This window comes from Parasteatoda tepidariorum, chromosome 5 (assembly GCF_982258835.1).
Source record: "Parasteatoda tepidariorum strain Cologne lab strain chromosome 5, Ptep-v5.0, whole genome shotgun sequence".
Taxonomy (NCBI): domain Eukaryota; kingdom Metazoa; phylum Arthropoda; class Arachnida; order Araneae; family Theridiidae; genus Parasteatoda; species Parasteatoda tepidariorum.
In genome coordinates this window covers 22502266-22519107 of record NC_141759.1, presented here as the reverse complement: position 1 = coordinate 22519107, position 16842 = coordinate 22502266, and the positions used below count along the sequence as shown (strand labels likewise).

Genomic DNA, 16842 nt, shown 5'->3' with positions numbered 1-16842 from the left:
TAGTAGACTTTTATCCACCACTATTTCTAAATATTTTGTAGGCTTATATACTTCACTACTTTGTAATAGTTATTTAATGCTATACCTTTGAAAAAGCAAGCAAAAACAGTCAAATATTTGCAAAATTTAGTTTGTAGGTATTTACCGTTTTCTTAATTATTTTGGCCTGTCCGGAGCAGTTGGCATCTCTGGTACTATATTAAATATTTGGGCACCCCAGACCCTTTTCCCAATCATCTTTAACTTGAAGTAAGGGAGTATTCATATAGATAGATAATCATTGAGTTCTGATTGTGTAGCTATATGCAGTAGGGCGCTAAGATCCTAATGTGAGAATATGAGTTGACGTCTTAGGGGCCGTTCAAAAAGTACGTACATCCCGAAGGGGGGGGAGGGGATTTTCTAGTTTGTACGATGGGGAGGGGGGAGATATTATACAAAGTACGTACATTATAATCATACACCAAATTTAAATTTGACTTTTTCCTACACACTCCTTAAATAAATATTTAATTTTATATAAAACATAATTATTTTAATTTTTATGAAAAAGGGGGGTAGACAAATAAAATGTACGCACTCTAAGGGGGGGGAGTATGACTTTATGTACGGTAATGTACGAAAGGGGGGAGGGGTTAAAATTTCTCAATTATTGTGTACGTACTTTTTGAACAGTCCCTTATCAAGGTTGGATAAAGAGTAATTATATAACTTATCTGTTAGCAAAGTATTTATCTAAACTAAGTAGTGGTGAAATAAATAAAGCAAACTATTATTACCCCGACCACAAATAAACTGATATTAACATAGTTTGGCTAATAGTTTTATCTTTTTTACCCTGATTATCACCGCCCTTATAATGTAAATATGACTCACTCGTCTCCAAGTGGTTAAAAGAAAAATAACTTGAATTATAACTGCGACCAACTACTACAACTTCTTCAAAAAATAGATCTAGACGTTTAAGTCCACTGTACTATAAATTAGTGACCAAGAAGTCACCTTGATTTCTGACTACTCCTTTGACATCTGGTCTCTGACAATTTAACTTTAAAAAGATTGAAGAAGCAAATTTGGTCGTTTAAATAATTTTTGTGTGTAGATCAATTAGATATCCAAATTTTTTAAACGTAATATTGAAGTAAATAAAACTAAGTATAGACTTCATCACAGAAATTCTATGGTACTAGATTTATTGGTAACCACTTTTTTCTTTCCACTATTTATTTATTTATTTATTTTTCTTTGAGTTAAAAGTACCTTAATTATGATTTTGTTCCTAAATTGTTATAAAAAAAATATTTTTCTTAGTTTATAAAGTGACATTAAAATTATATGATCTTTGGAGGCTTCGCCCCCTGCTCGCTGGCGCTCGCGAACCCCCGGAACTGCTTTCGCAGTTCATTTCGGAATGATTTGCAATCCAATGCTCGCTTTGCTCGCTCATTGGATTCGTTCTTAACGTCTAGTTTTTGTATACTTTTTTGAATACTGAAGTTCCGAAAACTTTTCACTGTAGAAAATTCTAAGCCTGTAAATTTCAATATTAATTTGAAATTGCAAACAGTTCACATATTTTTCTTAATCATACTATTCTAAATTTCAGTTGCTGAGAAAAGTAACAGTTGTAAGTTTTGTTTGAAAGTCTTTCCCACCAGAGTGTTAAAGCCATGTGTTGTAAAACAATATGAAATAGTACTCTGGATAGTCGAGAGAGAGAGAGAGAGAGAATTTTTTTAAAAACACAATTGTTAATTTGGGCATTTGGCGATACAACACTTATAGAATTGAAGGATTTGTTACGTCAAGCGCTCAGGTATCTCAATTTTGATCTAGTTGCGCTTCTATGTCATTTTGATTTATGTTGCCAAGTTAACTTACAAAAAATTCTATGGCTGGCAACAGCATTTTTATTTTTTAAGTTGTTTATTTTTATTTCTTTTAGAATTCGTTTTTTTTTGGAGAAATGTTTTTTAACCTAACAGAATTCTTTGCCGACTGTTTTCTCTATATATAAAGAAAATAAAGTAAATATTTAAGTGTTGTGAAAAGGATCTTATTTAGTTGTACTAAGTACTTCAGCCAAAATTTGGGAGCCACGTAAGAGAATTATATATATTAGATCAGAAGCACATCATTAAAAGGCTGAATGCTTTGGTGTTTTCAAAACGTAAACAAAACAAAGCAAACGTTGCCACCGGCGGAAAAGAAATACAGCTAAAATTTGGGAGCCATGTAACAGAATTATATATAATAGATTATATTCGATTGGGTTAACAAAATAATTTGATTAAACAGAACACTATTTTTCCAATTGCACTTAACAATTAGTTTAATATTGATAATTGATAATGAAAAATTTGAATGCAAAACCACCCCTGATAGAAATGTCTTCGGTTAAAAGACAGGCAAAGGATAACATATTTTTTGTGCATAAATAAGTTATGTAATAAAAAAATAAGGCAAACCTGTTTGTAATTCTACCCATTGGTGTACTATCGAAGAAAGACATCGGAGATTTTATAAGGCTATTCAACATTTTGTTATGCAATCGAGCTGCAGCTGTAATCACTCCATGTGCTAAAGAGAAGCTTCCTATGATGACGAAAATTGCTAAAACAAAAATAAAAAGAGTGGTACTTAATTTTTTTTATTGCGTATTATTCTGGAGTGTATGAAAAAAAAATTAAGAATGAGATTATGAAGTTGTTAAATATGCTGGATATGTAGGGTACCTCACGCGCCACCAACCGATTCATCTTATACTAATCTGTTAAAGTCATAAAAGAATAAGCTTATACTGGTAAAAAAAAAATAAAAAATAAATGAATAATTATAAAAAATAAATAAAAAAAAATTTAAAAAAAAGTTGTTAAATATTAATTATTAACGCTATTTTAAATGAAGAAATGTGATGAATATAGTGATGGAGGCGTTTTCCAAGAAGCGATATTTCTTCATCAAGCTGGTGCTTAGTATTGTTTCGACGTAGATAGTTAAAAAGCGTTGAAAAATCACTAATAGAAGACAAAATAGACACTAGCAAAGCTTTGCGTGCATGGAAATTGTCGTGTTTTGCGCCAAAAACGATCATAAGAACATGCTCTCTCGTACTATTGGAAAATGTGACTTATCATTGCATTGCCCTTTAACTATTCAAATCACAGTTGTTTACCACATACAAATATTTTTAATGTTTATTTAAAGACACAAAGCCTCTTGATTTTTGTGAGAGATTTGTTTATGTTAAAACTGGCAACAAAATGCTCACGTTAATAGATATTTCTTTGCTTCACAAAGTTGATTTACAATGATTTTTATCACCATTACATAGACAGGGCAGCCAACTTCCTAAGCTTTTTAAAAAAAAATTCTTATAGTGGCAGTTATAACCATCGATGAGCAGCCATTTCAATTTTGGGTTCACGACTACTTATGTTCAACTCCTTAGCCTTGTAATTTTGAACCCAATTCGGAAGACAATGGAACTCCTGTTTCAAGTATAGGGAGAAATTTGCTTCCATGGAGGACTTTTGGATGAAACTAACCCTCATTCGCGTTGCATGGAAAGGAAAATCACAAGAACCTGCCCCGGTTAGCCTTACGGCACTCTAACCTCTCAGGATATTTTACCGACAACCTCTGAGGATATTTTACCACTACCACTGAGGATTTACGTCAACACTCTTGTTGGTGTGAGACGGGTGTGGAATTCGTATCGATCAGCCGTCGCTGGGATTCGAACCCAGTTCACCTCATTAGAAGGCGAATGCTCTATATCTTGAGCAACCAAAGCTCTCTAAGAGTGGTAGCTAAGTTTATGTTTTTTATGTTTTTCTTTTTAAAGTCACTCTCTACACCACTATATGTAAATGATTCGAAAGTTCATATGATACGTCACTCTATTGTTCTCTCGTAGGTTTTACGCTCAGTTTGATACAGAGGAGCTGATTCGTTTAGATAAATTACTTAGCAAACTGCTCATTCAGATAAGATCAAGTTACCCTGGAGACAATGAATACTCATACTTCCTAAAACTGACAAATGCAGCTTATCACGTCAGATGGAAGTGGAAAAAATTTCAAGCAGAAGAAAACAAGGTGATGAATGAAAACTCCATTAAAGTCGAATCAATAATGACTGAAACTAATCCAAGCACTGCAGACTTAACCATGGAAAATAAAGATGAAAACTTGAATAAAACATCGAACATAGAAACTGGCACGGACATCAATATTAACAATAATACAGAACCACCAGCAAAGAAAAGAAAAAGGAAGAAGAGGCAAAATGCAGTCAAAACAATTGAAGATAATTCTACACTCATGTCTACAAACAGCTGTCCTTCTTCTAGCCAACATAAATCAACAGATGACGTCACTACCTTGCCGACAACAAAACCTAAGGAGGTTACCGACAAAGTACGGGATCCGCCCAGCAAACCTGAAATAACACCGCAAGCCAGATTTATTAAGGTTTTGGTCCGGGACCTGCCTATGGACTTTGATAAAGATGTCATCAATGCAGAATTACAGAAAAACAATATTGAAGCCTTTAAAATAGTGCAGTTTAAGAAGAGAATGGGAGAGGCCTATCGACTCCTTCCACTTTTTCTCATAATCCTAGCATCAACGGTGAATCATCATAGAGTAGTCAAAGTCAACAACATACAGCAGATCCCGATCAAAATCGAACGATTTCGAGGAGGTCGAAGACCTACACAATGTTACAACTGTCAAAATTATGGACACACGCAAAGCCACTGCAATGCACCTGCAAGGTGTGTAAAATGCGCTGAAAACCAAAGGTCTCATGAATGCAACAAAGACAGAATAACTCCTCCAAAATGTTGTAATTGTTACAAAAACCACACAGCCAACTATACTGGCGAGACCAGCCCCAGCAGAAGGAGCCCTCGAGCAACATCAAATTCGACACCTAAACTTGCTCACCGATTAGTGTCATTAATCAAAGAATTAAAGGAATTGCTCAAAAATGAAGAAGTGCTCCGTCTTCTGAGAGAGATCATCGAGGAAACATCTCAATCCCAGTGAGTTCTATTTTTATTTTCAAGACTCTCAAGTTAAATTCACTGAGCTTTTCACAATAGACTCTTACTTATGTTAAATTAAATTACATCAAATTTTATTTTCTGATAATATAGCCAATTTATGCATATATATTTATCAACTTATGCAAGTTAAATTCTTTTGCAAATTCTATTGTATTTAATGAACAATATTTCTCTTATATTTACATATGTCAATTTAGATTCGATTTTCAAATGTTATATTTACTATATTTATTTATGTCAACCTATGTATATATATTTCAAATTATGTTTATATTTATATATGACAATATGTGTCAATTTAGATTCGATATTCAAATGTTATATCTACTATATTTATCTATGTCAACCTATGTATATATATTTCAAATTATGTTTATATTTATATGCTTTTATTTATATGTGCAAATTTAATTTCGATATTTAAATGTTTATTTAAATATTACCCAATGTTACCCAAGCAAAGTGCTTGTAGTTTTGTATTAGCAACCACATCGACTGCTAAATTCAAAATGTTATCACTTTAAACTTATGTAAATTTCTAGATGTAAGGGATAGGGGCCGCTGCGCGGCCCAGGTGCCCAATTTTTTATAAATAAAGTAAAGTAAAACTCTCTCGTAGGGAAACTTTTAAGATGTCGCCGAAATTTCCAAGTCTTCTGAAAGCTGCCAGTTTCGCGCATCAGAAATGCGTCCGTTGCGCTCACGCCACCTGAAAAACAGTACCTTCATAACTAATAAAATGGGTTTTCTGAAGGCGAGAAGCATAGTTATAATATTGATACTTTTTATGATTGACCGTAATCATCGTCTTACAGTCGAATATTTAGTTCTATCAAAATAAACAGCGAAAATATTTCGAAAACCGAAAAGACTACCGAAGCCCACGTGCAGCGAGCAAACGGAGAACTTTGATTTTCTTTCTTTCTAAGAAACGACGAAATTAATGCAACAAAGCTATTTATGGAAGAGCACATTTTTAACGAGACTGCAAACAATAATTTTTATCACAATTTCATTTTTCAATTGAAATATTGTAATACTTTTTCCAAGTTACGCTAATTTGCCTGAAGTAATTGAAAGGAATATAAAAATAGGCTTGTTTTTAGTTCTATTAATCCAATGACGAGTTAACACTGATTTAAATTTAGTTATCTATCGTTAATATTAAAAAGTATCTCATTACCTTGTCCTAAGCCTAACGCACTATAAATTTCCAATCGATACGTTGTGGATGAAATGCTATGTGTTCCGTTCACTTTAGGATCTGTGGTCCATTTTCCTAACCAAATATTGGCATAGGTCTAAAAAGAAAAACCAATCATTTAGAAAAAAGTCATTTTAAATAATGTTTTTTATAACTCTTCGGTACTACCTATTCTTTCTTGGTGAACAATTTTGCGGTTTGCAAATAGCCTCAGTTATTTTGCCCTGTGACAAGCTAATTATAGAAGGGTTCCAGTATTTTCTAATCAGCCTGAAACTTTTCTGGCTAATTGCAGTGAGCCCGAATACCTTATGCAAATTTGAAAGTACATCTTAAATAACCTGATTTATTTCAGGCTGTTTGTAATAAGTCAAGAATATAGTAAAGACTTAATGTAAATAGGTTTACCAAAAGCTCATTTCAATAAGCCAATGCAAATTCAGTCCGATTGTGTTATTTTTCGCACGTTTCTAATTTATTTATAGTCATATAAGATTATTGTAATTAGTTTAATAAATATCAGGCATATTAGAAATTACTGAGAATTTTCCCAATTAGCCTGAAGTACTGTAGAACAGCAGAGGCATTTGCAATGCACTGGAATTATCAGTTCGACATCATGTCTTAAAAAGATTCACTGCGAAAAGAATATTATTTTGGGTTTTGCAATTTTGGACAAAATATTAAATAATATGACTTTATTAAATGTTACTAAATCTTAATACATTTATTTCGAAAAACCTGACATCATAATCGAAATTTAAAGGCTCTATGGAGAAAAAACTATCTATACAAAGCAAAAATTAGAATTATCTATTAAATTCTAAAACTAAAAAATACACAAATTATATTAATTAGTTTTTAAATTCTTTTGCTTGCTTACGTATTTTCTAAAAGAGGACTTATACAGTCACTTTTTATACAGTTTTTGTACGCTTAAAGTTGCCACGTGTTAGTGTTGGCAAGTTAGGTTGACTTTGATGAACACTCTTAAAAATGATCGTCGATTTGGGTCTCAAAAACTACTTAAAAAAATCAATTAAAGAAAAAAAAATTCTAAGGCATATAAGTTCATTAAGTCAGGCTCTTTAACATTTTCAGGAAATTTTCATTAAATGCCCGTGCATTTTTGAATTTCAGTCTTAGGGCAAGTTACATTAATATTATGTGTCTTATGAGTCTTCTGCGTCTGAGTGAAGTCCTATAAAAATTAATTTTCACCGAAAAATATTTATTTAAAAACATAGTTAATCATAACAAAAGTATTTATGACACATTTTCTAACTTCCGCCATAGAAATTTTAGTAGTGAATGTTAGTATCGCTTGCTATATTTATGTAAATAATGTTAAAAAAATAAACTTGACTAAAAATTATATTCATTTGAAAATATTAATACATAAAGTACCTTCTGCGAAATAGCTTGAATGAATTGTATTTTATAAGTTTTAAATTAAACTTAGTTTCTAAAATGCATGTTACTTTTTTTAATAAACAACTTACCTCCATTATAACGTAGCATACAAATCCAAATACAGTTATAACCCATAAAGGGCAACTCATGTTCTTCATGTAAGTCCAATACACATGGCGATGTACCTGTAATAGAAAATAACTACTTATTCTATAATGTTTTACCAACACACCATTATGATCCGAGTATTTTTGATTGCATAATATACTGAAAAAGGATCGGAGATCTCTTTAACAGAAAACTAGGCAAAAAGCGTTACTATTGAAATATGTCATGTCATAATATGGAAAGAAAATCACCGGTGCTAAATAAGTAAGTAGAATGTTTGGAAATGGTAATCTTTTTAGTTCATTTTCTGACAGAAGATAACGCTGAATTGGCAACTTTAATAATCTATGATATTTAAAAACATAGGATACTCAATTTGGGAGACGCCCGGTGGCTGAGTGGTAGCGCTTCGCGCTGCCGTGCCACAGGTCCTTGGTTCGATCCTTGGGCCGGGCAAGGCCGACTCAGCTTTTCATCCCTTCAGTGGGTCGATAAAATGAGTACCAAGCATGCTTGGGAACTAACACTGGGGGTTCCGCGTTCGGCTGACCACCTGACCGGAACATATGCTCCTGCACTCCAGAGCCCAAGGTCAAGAAAACTGAGATGGGCACAGTCGGCCTTGGCCCTCTTAATGGGCTGTCGCGCCACTGAGTTAGTTAGTTACTCTATTTGGGAACCATTTGAATTAATATTACAAAAAAAAAAGGATTTGGTTGCTAGTGCGAGTCAAAATTTTATCAAAGCTATCGCAAACTTGTTGCAATATAACTTTAATTTTAGATTAATAATTTTATGAGTAATTAATACAAATCTTTTAAATCAGTGTTTCCCAACCTTTTTTGTGCCATGCCCCACCTAAGCCATTCTAAAATTATTATGCCCCCCTATGTAACATATACATAATTTTTAATATTAAAAAATTTAGTTGTTCACTTAAGAAACTTAAATCACTGCCACACTGTCTATCAAAGTTGATTCATCCATTTGCACTGAGAATTTTCTTGTTTTCATCTTTTCAACATGTTGTTTTTCAATATCTTCACTCATTTAGTTTATTCTTCTGGTAACAGTCTTGTTACTGAGTGGCATAGCTTTTACATCTTTGTCATCTTTTTCAAGAACAGTTTTAAGAGATGCTGATATTGACGGTTTTAATGAATTCTCTCCTGTAGTATGATTTTTTCCAGATTTAGCGATGAATAAAAAAATTTGATAACTAGCCTCAAGAACACGATTATGAGTTGAAGTGTGAGCAGTAAATAGAGACTTTACTGTTGTCCTCTTTTCAAAATTTTTCTTTGAAGTTTGAAAGTCCACGCGGAGTCTGCCGCAGGGAGGATAACTTGACGACGCCAAAAACCCAGTTGATATTCTGGTCTCGTCGAAAGAATTTATAATATTTATTGGCTGCAATTATTTAAGAATTTGATTTTTTCTTTCAATTTTGGCACCGAAATCTAGCATTGCATTTAAATGGCCCGGAGGCATGTAAACTCTCTTTACACACATAGTATCCCCAAGAGATTTTGATCGCGCTGATTGGCTTTCTCGGCATTGGCTTCTGTTACGCCTTTTTGTAGCTACTCCCCAATAACATGTCTCCATAGTTTGTCCCCAAAATGTAAATCAATCATAAATCAGTTCCAGTATATTTCTCATACTAATTTTGTTCAAAAAATTAAACAGAGTTATTAATTGTATTTTAATAATAACACATTTATTTAAATCTAATTTGCTTTAAATTTTATTCTAATATTTTTTAATATTAATGCTATGAATTTTAGGCGAATGCAAGGTAAATTATCATGTTTAGGTAAAACATCAAATTAGTATAATAATAATTATTAAACATAAATTAAAGTTTCATTAGCTAGCTTTTATGTAATATATATATATATATATATATATATATATATATATATATATATATATATATATATATATATATATATATATATATATATATATATATATATATATATATATATAAGAATTGATTAATATTCGAATACCTTAGAAATTAAAATCTCTTACTTAAATTTATTAAGTATGATTGCAGAACCACTCAGTTAAGTTTGAAATTGTTATATGAGATTTTAAAATGCATATGAATAAATTTTAAAAATTATGTTTGAAAAAGATCTCATCATATCTTAGAGGATGATATTCTAAAATGTTAAAAAAATGTAAAAATTGTAGAATTTTTTGAAAAACTTATTTTACATTTCTGCTGCGCCACTTTCATAAACGCACTGTGGGGACAAACAAATAATTTCCTGCACTTAAATAATAAAAAAAATATCTATACAATCCAATAGAAATGTACTAGAATTAAAAGAGGGAATATTTTGTAAATTTATTCTTTAATTACTCATGGTATTAATTTAATGGACAATTCATAATCATTTACTTTTATTTTGATGGGAATTATGCAATCAAAAATTAATAAAAATAAGCATTTTAAAAGACAATTGCTTGATTTCTTAAATGTCAATTAATAGTTTTTCGGTATTATAAAACATTTAACAAAAAAACAAAAAAAAAAGGAAAAGAAACTTTAAAAATAAGTAATAAATAGGTAGGCATAATGCAGATCTCTTAGTTTTAATTTATAATAATAGATGGCGCCACTAATAAATCTTAAACTAGAAGTTTTATAATTTAATTTTAATAATCCACAATAAATAAATAAAATATTAACTTAATTCAATGAACATTAATTTAATTAAATAATTATCAAGTGAAAACTATTCAGTTTTCATTTTATAGTGAGTATAAGAATTAAGTAAGGCAATTAAATTCGATTTCAAAGTTATTCAATAAATTAGAGGGATATTAGCTTCATAAGAATTTATGTATGTATTATAAATGTAACGAAAAAAGCATTTTCCATAAAAATTAAATACAAATTTTTTCTTAAAATAACTAAACTAGTTATTTACCTACAAACAAATCTTTGTCCTATAGGTTTGGAAGTTCTAGAATTCCATTTCGCATTGGTAAGTTCCCCAAATTCCATTACCCATGGTATTTGAGGAAATATTTTTTACTTCATTTTTAAATGAAGAAGGCAGTTTCTCTGTTGAAAAAACTGACATTTCAAGTTTGTACACAAAAGCTGGAGCATAGAAATCAATCTATGCTGAAAATAACAAGCATGGCAAAATGAAACAGTCATAACGTCACAGATGGCGTTGCCGAGAAAGCCAATCAGCGAGCTCAAAATCTCTTGGGGATACTATGTGTGTAAAGAGAGTTTATATGCGGCCCGGAGCAAAAGGGTTCAACTCGTGTCGAGTGCATTTTTGAATTGCCCCCCTTAACAATCAAATTGCCCCCCAGTGGGGCGTGGGCCCCACGTTGGGAAACACTGTTCTAAATCATTTTTGATTGCATTAACGGGAAATATATATTTAGAAAAATCGAATAAAACTGAAATATATTTGATAAAATGTATTGCAAGATCTCTGAAATCACATGTAGACGTTTCATTCAAAATATGGTAGTGTTTACATTGTGATACGCAAAATAAAGCAAAACAGTGTGAATAAGGCACTGATGGAAGTATAGGAATAAGCACATTATAGTTTCTGATCCATAAATAGGATAAATTCTGTTAAATAACACTTCATCTGAGTTCAAACATTAAATGACAGTAAAAAAGTTACGAGACAAACTCGTGCCATGTGAATGAAATAACGGAGACAGTAAAATAAGCTTGAACAAAATAATAAAAGAAAAGAAGAAAAAAGTTTGGAGGTGTGGTTTGGTGGACATTCCCAGTCGCAAGATTTAAAAAAAAATAGTAATGATATCCAAATATTGAGAAAAGATGGGATTCCAGAAAGATTATTAAGTAAATCATCAACTTTTTTTCAATATGGAATGATTCCCGGAAATCACAGTCGGTTGATGAAGAGCAAATTTGAATGGTTTCAGCAGGAAAAGAACTGAAACAGAAGAAAACTTTAAAATCAAAATTTCCCGATAAAAAATCTGATATAATTTAGTTAAAGTTAGATAATTTTTTTTTTATTTACTTCATCGTATTTTTCCCTTCCTTTTTGAAAATGCATTTGATCTTATAAAAATATTTTGTCACTTGCAACGGCTTTATATTTCTTTTTTAGAGAAATTATCCATCAACAGAAGAATCATACTTAATTACAAATATTAAATTGAAAGCTATTTTCCTATCTTAAAAAATAAAATACAAAATTTTTTTTCGGATGCTTACTTTCCCAACTTCCATTCTCTCATCTTCAATTAATCGATACGTTTTTTCTGCATCTCTTGCGTCAAAAGATGCATTTAATTTTTGTTCTTTACTCAAGAAATCATCTGAAGTTTTTGAAGAAGTAGAATCAGTTGATATGTATCTGCAGAGCATTCTAAAAATCAAATGTAAATATTGATGCAAATGTAAATATAGATACAAATGTAAATATTTCATTGCAACAGATTAAAGTTACATCGTTGATAAAGTTACTATGGATATCGAGAAAAAACTGAAATTCTAAATTCTAAAAAACGAAAATTCTAATCTAAAAAAAAAAACGAAAATAAATGAAAAATCAGAACGAAAATAAATAAACATTTAATTTTAATAATTTTTAAAATATAATAACTAAAAATATTCCTGAGCAGCAATGAAATTTTTGATAAAGACAATATCATTTATTTATTATATGATTTGTATGTGACTCATTTATTTATATATCTATTATGTTTTGGGAATTTTAAGGAATTTTTATGGGTATGAAATTACTTATATGATTATGAAAATGATTTAATTTGTCTAATTTTACATACGTATGTTGAACTTGTGTTAATAAAAATAGTAATTCCTAAGAGCAAGGGAAAGACAAGGCCCGATTTTCTTTTAAAAATGGAGCGTCGATCAGTAATATAAAACATAGTAAAAATAATAATAACTTGTTCTAATTCTTCTTTTTTCAATAAAAATTAAATTTTTAATACAAATTTAATTACCATTTTGAAAAAAAAAACTAGCTGCGCACAGCAGAGCACAGCTCATAACGTAATAAGAACTGCAAATGAAAAGTTACTTTTTATTTTCATCTGTGTTTTCCTCTAAATTCTTTTGGCTCGTGTGTTCCTGAATAAATTCCATAAAAGATCCATTTTGACTCAACAAGTCTTGATAAGAGCCGATTTCATCAATTCTGCCATCCTTCATGCTGACAATCATATCCACTTTATGCAGTACTGACACATCATGGGTAACAAGAATTCTAGTCTGTAAGCGAAAATTATAAATCGTAAGAGCTAGCTATGAAATATAGAACTGAATAGATACAAGTACCTGAGTTGACAATTTTTGATCTTTTCCTTTACGTAATACTAATAAGTATTAAAAAGTCGTAATTTCTATCAAAACTTGAGAATTTAACAAAAGTTTAGATATTTAAACATGATTATGGGATCAACCAACGCCTCCAACTACTGAAAGTCTCCACACGGTTTCTCATAGGTAGTCCGATCAGACCACTATGAAGGCACACTATATAACGAAAGAACCATTTAATACATAATCTAGTAAAAATAAGAAAGTTAGAGCAAATCTATGTCGAGAAATTTGTTTAATTTATGAATAGGATTGGTTTGTCATTTTTACCTGTCAACCACTACAGATTCAATTCTCAAATATGTATGATAAATTTCACTCAATTACTTTTAAAATAGAATTTGGGTTCATGCGCTCAACTTGGTTCATTTTTTAAATAGTCTGCGCAGACTACTTTTAAAATACCGTGTGAAAGCTCAACCATCACCTCCTACATTAAGAAGCCTCCACACGGTCTTTTATAAAGAGTCCGTTCAGGCTGTTTAAAAAGTGAACCAGTTGTGCGCATGAATCCAAAACCTTTTATAAAAGTAATTGAGAGAGATTTATCTTATATATTTGAGAATAGAATCTGAAGTGGTTGACAAGTGAATAAGGCAAACCAATAATATTCATAAATAAAATAAATTTTTAGTCATATATTTGCTACCACTTTCTTATTTTAACTATATTCAGTATTAAATGACTCGTTCGGTAAGTGTATATCCTTCACAGTGGTCTGATCGGACTAAAAACCGTGTGGAGACTCCTCATAAATAGTACTAATAAATTATTACTATCTTACCTTTTTTCTCAGTAATCCATCGTTTCCAATGATATCATCGAAGAGTGCTTTACGAACGTGAACATCCACTGCACTGAGTGTGTCATCTAGAAGGAAAATTTCTTTGTCTTGATATACAGCACGCGCCAAACTGACACGCTGTTTTTGACCGCCACTCAAATTAACTCCCTACATATCACAAAAAAAAATTTAAAAAGTATTTTTATATTTAGTTCCAGAAATTAGTAGTACAAGTAAACATATTTCAATTCGTTACTATCTAATTTAAGAAGTGCACTGCAGAAATAAAAAGATAACAAAGTCCTGAATAAACTTGGGTAATGATAATTCAATTTCCAAGCACCAAGATGCAATCATCATGGTTTAATAGGACGCCATACCACGTGAGAAACGTTTCGTCACAAATTCCCTTTCGATGATCAAACTGCACAGACAGTATTTGAACTAACAAAATCAGGTAAAAAGCGTACTCTCTCATAATAATCATTTCTATTTTTGACTGCTTTGGATTTTTGAGAGACAAAATATGAGAGGAAGTCGAAATCAAGAAAAATGGGATCGCAATTTCTCCCATTATGCCGACTAAACAATGGAAACCATATTTTCCAAAATGTCTACATAGTTTAGAGATTAAAAAACCAAATAGAAATCGTGAATAAAAAAAAACAATAAAACTTATGGTTTTCAGTATTCTGGTCAGATGGAATTAATATTTCTATGACCAAAATGTATATATAAAAAAACAAAAGCCAAAAAATGTATGAGGAAAAAGGTATATAAAATTTATTCAGTGTAAACCAGCAGCAGATATTGTGAAAAAATTAGTTTTTTTTAAGATTACTGTGTCCTGATTTATTTTTTGACACATAGTTTTAAAAACCGTCATAAATTAAATTTTTCGTGATCAAAACTTAAATCGTAAATCTTGCTATCAGTTAATATATAAGAATCGGAAAAAGTGGCATTAAAGTTACTTACTTTTTCCAAATAAATGTTAGCATTTAAATAATTACACTATTAAATATTAAATTCTTTAAAAATAATTAACCTACCTTTTCGTTTATTATTAATCGAATTAATTTTGTTGAACTACGTAAATACGACTCCCGTGTCATAAATAATTTGTTAATTAATTAGTAAAGCATATGAAAATTTCCCGGATTTTAGCATCTTCGATAGTATAATTACTAATGGTACGTAGGAAAATTAGCATAAGTGAAAAATTAACGCAGAGAACTAAAAATTCAAGTAAAAACGTAAAACTACGTCATCCATCCTCGGATGTAATAATGGAAAAAAGTAAATCAAGGTGACCCGTGTTAGAGTGACAATGAAAAAAAAACTTGAATTTATGCAATTTGACCACATAGTTTTAAGTTATTTGGAAGGAAATTTACCTTCTCACCAATTTCGGTGTTGTCACCAGCTGGCAAAATTTCCATATCAGGTCTTAAACAACAAAGATCTAACACTTTGTTGTATTTTTCTTCAATTAAATGCTTCATCATCAAAATATTTTCTTTCACTGTACGATTCAAAATCCAAGCTTCTTGTGGAACGTAGGCCAAGCTACACTGAAAAAAAAATATTAATTTTGAGAAACATTATTATTTAATTAGTTTTATATAATGGAACAATTATGAGCATAGTTCTAAATGGGTATTAATTTAATTCTATATTGCCTGAAATATATGTGTATAACAAAATTGATACAGTTCGGAATGGGTGTTCAAGAAAATTAACGTATATATATATATATATATATATATATATATATATATATATATATATATATATATATATATATATATAGAATTTGATTCCATATTTTAAATCTCTATAAAAATGGTCTTTATTCTTACGAATAAACTAATGGATACAATCAAATTCGTACTGCGATATCATTCATTTGTCTAAATCACTTTGCACGATTTTTTAAATTATTCTTTTTTTAAAAGACTTTATAAGTCAATAATTGTATTTACAAGATTTTCACGGCTTCCATACATTTATAATAGTCGTATTAAATTTATCTCGCAAATTTTTAAAAAACTCTTAAGCGTTTATCTGAATTACCACTTAATCTCAATATGAAGACATAGCCTGAAAAGTTACATTTATCATATCTTCCCCGAAGTCCGTATTATTGTGCTTAGTATTATTGTGCTCCTTATTATTGTGCTTAGTGCTTGAAGGTATTCCTCATTTGGTAATAAAGTTTGAATTGAAGTTTAAAAGGCGAATTCTTAACTTTTTTTTTCTTTTCGTGTTGAGTCAATTTTTTTAAACATGTATATTAAGCTGTGTCCATTTTTAACACGCATTTTGAGCCTTGATTAAAATTAAAGAAACACGCCATTCTTTCGCATGGACACTAACAGCTCATATGCGTTAATGAAGATATTTTTTATTTAAAAAAATACACTTGTTTCAAAATATTTACTTTTATATCTACGGATCCATTCGTTCTGTTGATGTCTCCAAGCATTGCTGACAATAATGATGATTTCCCCGATCCCACAGGTCCAATAACGGCAACCAATTTACCCTTTGGTATATGCAGCTCGATGTCATGTAAGGTGCACTCTTCTTCTCCCGGCCATTTGAATGACGCTTTCCTTATCGTCAAAATATCACCTGATGAATAAATTCTTATTTTATCTACTACGTAAAATTTAAGAAAATTATATTTCTTTTTCATAGTTATCGATACAATTGAGAGTAGCAGGCACTAGACAAGCAATTCCAAGCCAATGCCAATACCAATATTAACACGTTGAGAGCCGCGTCAGCCATCGGTGGCTGACACTGGACTTTCCATTTAGGCTACGTCAACCACCGGTGGCTGACACTGAAATTACATTTAGGCAGAGTCAACCACCGATGGC

General features: G+C 30.8%; 1 protein-coding gene across 1 annotated transcript in view; it reads right to left on the bottom strand.

The window, feature by feature from the left end:
* LOC107440461 (multidrug resistance-associated protein 1) overlaps positions 1-16842 on the bottom strand; it is a 58006-nt gene that overhangs the window by 15139 nt on the left and 26025 nt on the right. Inside the window, exons 15-22 of the mRNA XM_087163515.1 lie at positions 16398-16591; positions 15352-15528; positions 13955-14122; positions 12872-13062; positions 12040-12193; positions 7781-7876; positions 6258-6375; positions 2469-2613 (exon numbers count right to left, since the gene is read on the bottom strand). Of these exons, the coding sequence (XP_087019641.1) occupies positions 2469-2613; positions 6258-6375; positions 7781-7876; positions 12040-12193; positions 12872-13062; positions 13955-14122; positions 15352-15528; positions 16398-16591 (1243 nt within the window). The remainder of the gene's footprint in view (positions 1-2468; positions 2614-6257; positions 6376-7780; positions 7877-12039; positions 12194-12871; positions 13063-13954; positions 14123-15351; positions 15529-16397; positions 16592-16842) is intronic.